The 7,104-nt window shown below is 40.0% G+C and overlaps 1 protein-coding gene across 1 annotated transcript; it reads left to right on the top strand.

Annotated features, from left to right (window-relative positions):
• Nucleotides 1–533: 533 nt before the first annotated feature.
• On the top strand, nt 534–7,098 carry LOC135246614 (uncharacterized). The gene is made up of 4 exons (XM_064319991.1): nt 534–1,307; nt 2,215–2,901; nt 3,223–3,867; nt 4,866–7,098. Exons 1-4 carry the CDS (start codon nt 599–601, stop codon nt 6,824–6,826), a joined length of 4,002 nt encoding a protein of 1,333 aa, XP_064176061.1. The 5' UTR covers nt 534–598; the 3' UTR covers nt 6,827–7,098.
• The last annotated feature ends 6 nt before the right edge of the window (nt 7,099–7,104 follow it).

The raw sequence follows: 7,104 nt of genomic DNA, 5'->3' as shown, positions 1-7,104 counted from the left end.
CATGTTGGCCATAAAACATAAGTCTCTTGAGTAACATGTTTTTTCTAACTCATCCTGAATTGTCTTTCAAGATATAAAATAGCTGATAGACAGTAAATGTAATTTATGAAAAATTCTTATAATCATATTTCAAATAGTTCAGGGAATGTTCTAACAATTTAAATATTCCTTAATTATGACATTCAAAAGAATCACGAGATGCAAAAGAAGAGATACTGAACAATTTTTGAACCGCACTTAAAGTTAATTCACCAGAAGTGACCATTTTTAATCGTGAAACCTACATGAGTGCTAGATTGTGGATTTTAAAATCCATGGGTGTTGATTTCAGGGGGGACGCAGGGGATATGTCCCCCTCAATATTTAGAACACGTGCATTTGTCCCCCCCTAATAAAAACATGAAAGAAGCAGAGGACTTTTATTTCCACCATAAATTGATGGAGAAAAGGCACAAATTGGTGCATAAAAATTCACCAGAATGCAGGAAATGAAGTGTTTGACGCTCAAAGTTTCAAAATAATAAACCAGCAAAAATGTATACAAAGTTCTAATAAGTTTACATTTAAATGGAAATACAATGCTTTCACCTTGTCAAACATGGTGTCCTGCTTTGCAGTGTCTGAGCTGAGGATTTTGCTGCTGGGGAGATCTGGAGAACTGAACAGTAAAGTGGGAAACATCATCCTGGGGACAGAGGTTTTTGAAACGGATCCCCGTTTAATAAAACAGCAGTGTGCGAGAGCCGGAGGACTGTTGGATGGGACACACGTGTCTGTGATCCACACTCCTGACTTACTGCATCCCCAGATCTCTCAAGATGAATTAGACAAGCAGATTGAGTTGTGTGTCTGTCTGTCTGACCCTGGGCCCCATGTGCTTCTGCTGGTGCTGCCGCCTGAGGGATTTACTCAGAAGGACAGAGACAGAATGAGGAGGATTCTGACCACTTTGGGTGATCAGGCCTTTAACTACACAATGGTGCTGATCACCCATGAAAGCAAAAAAACAGATGATTGTATTGATGGACAAAGGGATCCCATTGAGTTATTTATCAAAGAATGCTGCGGAAGGTATCACAGGTTCGACAATATAGACGTGATGGATCATGATCAGATTATTACATTTATGGAAAGAATTAAGAGTGTAGTAAAGGAGAATGATGGAAGATACCACATCTTTGAGACATATAAGGAGGCAGAATCAGGTACAACATCAACACCTGTGACAGGAAGTGAGCAAGATATGGAGAGAGCAAATAGCAAGAGAGAAGATGAGAAAGCCCAGGAAGAAAAATTGGACATTTCCTGTGAGTATATGTAATAAACAATTCAGGTAAAACCTAAAAAACAATTTGATTTATTTAATATTCGGTCGATCCCAGCCAGGATCTTTCTGTGTGGAGTTTGCATGTTCTTCCTCTGTCTGCGTGGGTTTCCTCCGGGTACTCCTGCTTCCTCCCACAGTCCAAAGACATGAAGGTTGGGCTAATTGGAGGTTCTAAGTTGCCTGCAGGTATAAGTGTGTGAGTGAATGGTGCATGTGCCCTAAAATGGATTGGCAGCCTGTCTAGGATTTGTTCCTGTCTCTCGCCCAGTGCATGCTGGGATAGGCTGGAAAGAGTATTGAAGCCCCCAATGAGTGAGTAAAGTTAGCTGAGCTACATGGCATACACAGGGGTCTGTGCAGAGAACAGTCAGACTCCTTCCATAGTACCATACATTGAGGTGACAATGACAAATTGCTTTGGATGATTTATTGAGCAAAACTGTCTACAGCTGGCAAAGGTCACATTATATGTATTACTGAAACAGCTTTCAAGTTATTAATGGAACTATTATTCTATGAAATGAGGAAGACCCATTTCAACAGCTGTCACTCTAGGTGGAATTCAGGAAAGTATGGCCACTGATGCTGGTAATGGGGCATTTTATATATATATATATATATATATATATATATATATATATATATATATATATATATATATATATATATATATAATATATATATATAATGTTATATAAGGTGCCATGGTAACAGCTTGGAGAATAAAATCCTTGCACATCATCGTAGAGCAAAATGAACTTAAACTCAACTAGCGGGCATCCTTAATTGACAGAGGAATAGTTTCATTTGGATAAAACCTTCTGTCGTTAACACATGCTGGGTTAACATGCTTTCTCTCACAGTAACCCTGGTGTCCTACTTTGCAGTGTCTGAGCTGAGGATTGTGCTGCTGGGGAGGTCTGGAGAACTGAAGAGTAAAGTGGGAAACAGCATCCTGGGCAGTAAGGTCCTTTCAGTAAACAATCAGTGTGAGAGGGCAGAAGGTTGCATGAATGGGAGGCCTGTGGCTCTGATCAACACTCCAGACTTACTGGACCCTAAGCTCAGGGACAGGAAATTATTCTATCAGATAGAAAGGTGTATTACCCTGTCTGCCCCAGGTCCTCATGCACTTCTGCTGTTACTGGAGAGCAGCACATTTACAAAGGGTGATAAACAAAGACTGAAGAGAATCCTGGGCTTTTTCAGTGATGAGTCCTTTAAGTACTCAGTGGCACTGGTGACAGAGAAGAGTAAAAGTGCTTTGAACATTAAGGATTCTCATCGTTTTAAGCTTAGTAAGAGTCATGTTCATAAAGTAGCTGAGAAGTGTAGTCAAAGGTGTCACATGAACAACACAGAAGAGATTAATTACACCCAGGTTCCTGAATTAATAAAGAAAATAAAGCAGATGGTGGAGGAGAATGGAGGAGGTTTCCTCCGCTGTGAGATGTTCAATGAGCCAGAATCAGCTGCGCTAGGAGCGATAGAGGGCTCACTGATGGGGACTGAACAGAAGATGGAGAGGAAGCAGAAACCACAGGCACGGTCTAGAGAACAACAGCGAGTGGAAGGTAAGAAAAGAAACTGCCAAAATAAGGCTACAGAAAATGCTCTCTGAATTATTAAAGAAAACATTGAAAATGTATCACTGGCTATTGAAAAACTGTCAACTCATGGGTCAAAGCAAAGGTCATTTCACATTAACCTTCATTTTACTATTACCATTTACTACAAAAACAGCTAAAATTGACAGAAACTCAGCTGGGGAATTATGCCTGTGTTTTGATGAAAACTGAGGATATACTGAAATGCATTCTAGGCAAGTGGTTCAATACAAATCCAGTAAAACAGTGAGAAGTCAGAAGATGACAGACTCTTCCTCTTTATTCCAGTGGCTGTGGCTGACAGACTGAACTTGATGTTGTTTGGGAGCAGTGTAGCTGGGAAGACTTCTGCAGGAAACGCCATCCTGGGACAGAGGGGGTCCAGTGTGGATCCCAGCCCCTCTTCAGTGTGTGAGAGGAGAGAGGGAGAAGTGTGTAGTCGCCTGGTTACCGTGGTGGAAATGCCAACTCTGTGTGAATCACAGCTCACTGCATCCACTGTGTCTCGCCTCTTTACCTCTCTCTGTGGCCCTGGAGTTCATGCCTTCCTCCTGGTCATACCAGCTGCTACCCTCACTGATGAAGACAAGGCAGAAATAACAGGGATTCAGGAGATATTTGGCTCAAGAGTGACTGATTACATGATGGTCCTTTTTACCCATGAATATCCAGATGCTCAACCTGTTCGTGACTTTCTGCAGCAGAATAAAGATACTCGGGAGCTTCTAAAGATGTGTGGCAACAGGTTCTGCGTTTTCAACGACCAGGACATTGCGAATAACCCAGTAGTTCCACAGCTTCTGAAGGCTATAGAGGAGATTATTAGAGCAACAGAAAGTTCATTTTCCCTGGATATGTATTGGGAGGCACAGCTGGAGAAGAAGGACAGGAAAATCAGAGAATTAGAAGAAACTATTAAGCACAAATCACTGGGTAAACTTTCAGGGGTTCCTTATTTGTTTGGTCATATTAACATAGTACTAATTATGCAACACTGACACAAAATGCATATTCAACCAGTGGACAGAATTGGTATGGGATGAAAAAAATTCAGCTGATAACTATTTTCCATGTAAATTCATATGATTCATGAATAACACTTTTCAATTTGCTTTCACTTATCTTATGGAAATAAGTATTTCCATATTTTACTGAGATTTGTCCTGTTAAAGCATAGCTTTATACTGTACCCAGCAAATAAGAACCTAAGAATGTAAGAACTCTTGAAAACAGGCCAGTCAGACCATTCAGTCATTCTTACTTGCCATTAATCTACTGGCTTCTATCCATAGCAGTGAATTCTAACCATGCCAGTGAATTCTAACGTGCCAGTGAATTCCAGCTATGCCAGTGAATTCTATCCATGCCAGCGAATTCCTGTCCTGACTCTGACATGCAGCCTGGCAGGAAATCACAGTTTGTTTTAGCATCACCCAGGGAGTGAAAGACACATTCAACAGTGTTATTGCAGTCTTTATGAGTAAGCGCACCTCTGCTGCCTGGTTGATGTTCTGCAGTCTGTCTGGGTCAGTAGTGTGCAATATGCACTCGTCTGATACTATGATTGTGCACCTCAACTGCTGGAGTGAGTTCCACTAAACATCAAGCATTCTTTGATGGAAATTATTCACTTATTGTTAAGTGTAAGATGTGAGGGTCACCGAAACGACTTGATGTCACCAACAAACCAATTTAGCAACACTCGTCTTAGTAGGTGGTTTCCACATGAATTTTGTCATGTTTGTTAAATGCACTGCTTACACACTCATAATGAACTTAGTATTTATTTATATGCATCCTTAATGCAGACATTCTTGAACCTGGCAATTATATATTATGAAATTGTCTGCATAATTGTCATAGGATAGTGCAGGATTGCTCTTAACTGTCTGAAATTTCTCTGAGTTATACTGTGTTTCTTCATTTTGCAGGTGCTGAGAATAAAAATCAGAACTCGGACTGTGTGAGGATAGTGCTCGTGGGGAAGACAGGAAATGGGAAAAGTGCCACAGGAAACACCATACTGCAGAGGGAGGAATTCAAGTCTGAGCCCAGTTCATCATCAGTGACAACCCGCTGTAAGAAAGGCTTAGGAAAAGTAGCAGGCAGGCATGTTGCTGTAGTTGACACACCAGGTCTCTTTGACACAGAAGTTACGAATGAGGAGGTCCAGCAGGAAATAGCCAAATGCATCTCCTTTTTGGCCCCAGGACCTCATGTGTTTCTCCTAATTCTACAAATTGGAAGAATCACAAAGGAGGAGAAGGACACATTGCAGCTCATTAAGAGTACCTTTGGTAAAATGGCTGAAATGTTCACCATAGTCATGTTCACAAGAGGGGATGCTCTTAAAAATGAATCAATTGAAAGTTACATTGGCAAAAGCAATGCTACTATCCAGAATCTGATTCAAGACTGTGGAAACAGGTTTCATGTCTTCAATAATGAAGACAAGAGCAATTGCACCCAAGTGTCTCAGCTGCTTCATATGATAGACATGATGGTGAATAAGAACGGAGGTGGCTACTACACCAATGAGATGTTCCAGGAGGCAGAACTAACCATTAAGAAAGAGTGTGAAAGAATATTGAGAGAGAAGGAGGAAGAGATGCAGAGAGAGAAAGAGCTGCTGAAGGCAAAACATGAAGAGGAGATTAAAAAAATGCAGAGCAGGATGGAAGAGGAGAGACTTCAAGAAGAGAATGAAAGAAAACATCGGGAAAAAGAGCTGAAAGACAAAGAAGAACATTTAAGGAAAGAGCGTGAAGAGTGGAGAAAAAGAGAGCAGAAGGAAAAAGAAAGAAGAGATGAGGAAGAGAAGAAAAAGGAAAAACAAGAATTAGAGTGGAAGGGGAAAATGGATAAGATAGAGAAAGAGAGAACTAGAATGGAAGAGGAGTGGAAATATAGGGAAGATGAGGAAAAAAAGAGGGTAGAAAGAGAGGAGAAACAGAGACGAGAGATGGTAGAAGAACAAAGAAGAGAAAGGGAGAAATTTGAGCAAAAGCAAGCAGAAGAAAAGAAAAAGAGCGATAGAGATGAGCAGGAGAGGAAAAATCGTGAGAAGAGAGAAAGAAGGGAGTGGGAACAGAAAATGAAAGACACAGAAAAAGAGAAAAAAGAGATACAAGAAGACATGAAGAAAAGAGCTGAGGAATGGGAACAGGAAAGAAAAATGGAACAGATAAAGAAAGAGGAAGAAGAGAAGAAAAGGAAACAGAAAGAAGAGCAAGAGAGAAGAGAGTGGGATGAGAAACAAAAGAAAATGAGGGATGAGTTTGAGAAAGAAAGGGAACAAGAAAGACAAAAGAGAGAAAAGGAAAGGAGACATAAAGAGAAAATCGAGAGGGATCTTGAAGAAAAGAAAAGGCAGTTGAAAAAACAAGAAGAGGAATGGGACAAGGAAAGAAATGCAGAGAGAGAGAAAAGATATAAAGAGGATGAGCAGAGAAGAGAGGAGGAGAGGAAAAAGATAGCACAGCTGCAGGAGGATTTTGAGAGGGAACGAGAAGCAGAGAACCGGAAGAGAAAGAAGGATGATCAGGCCAGGAGAGAAAAAGAAGAAAAAGAACATACAGAAATGGAGGAAGACTATAAAAGGAAAATGGTAGAAATGAAGAGGAAATATGAAGAAGATGCTAGAAAACAAGCTGAGGAATTGAATGACTTTAAAGAGAAATACAGAAGAGATTTTTTGGCCTTAAGCTTAAAACATGATAATGAGTTATTGAGGCTAAAAGAAGAGCATCAGAAGCAGACTGCTCTCGAAACTGAACTTTATAAATTTAATGAGAAATCCTTGAAAGAGAAAATGGAGCAGTTACAAGAGAAACAACAAAAAGAAATTGATGAGCTGAAAGCAAAATGTGAAAGTTTATGTGTAATACTGTAATTCTACAACAGGCATGCTTTCCTTTGATAGGCAACATACCATTTTTAGGCAGAGATAATTCTCTCTTTATATTGACCATGTAAAACAAGATACATAATGTATACCTGTATAATATTTTTTTTTCTGCAGAAAGAGCCCAGCACCTACACATAGCAAACTGGATATATTTGAACTGGGGGATAAGGGCCGTGCCTTCTCCTTATAATCAAAAAGCACTAATGCATGATTGGTTTACTAACAACATGAATAATTATAAATCTGATTGGTAAATGATGCAT

The sequence above is a fragment of the Anguilla rostrata genome, unplaced genomic scaffold (genome assembly GCF_018555375.3).
Source record: "Anguilla rostrata isolate EN2019 unplaced genomic scaffold, ASM1855537v3 scaf0575, whole genome shotgun sequence".
Lineage (NCBI taxonomy): Eukaryota > Metazoa > Chordata > Actinopteri > Anguilliformes > Anguillidae > Anguilla > Anguilla rostrata.
The sequence above is the reverse complement of the archived record's forward strand: the minus strand, read 5'-3'. Positions and strand labels throughout refer to the sequence as shown.

Excerpts from the sequence above, each read along its gene's own strand:
- LOC135246614 (XM_064319991.1), top strand. The coding sequence starts at position 599 with ATGGTGTCCTGCTTTGCAGTGTCTGAGCTGAGGATTTTGCTGCTGGGG. Across the intron at positions 2,902-3,222 it reads AGAACAACAGCGAGTGGAAG|TGGCTGTGGCTGACAGACTG; the intron begins GTAAGAAAAGAA and ends TCTTTATTCCAG. Across the intron at positions 3,868-4,865 it reads TATTAAGCACAAATCACTGG|GTGCTGAGAATAAAAATCAG; the intron begins GTAAACTTTCAG and ends TTCATTTTGCAG.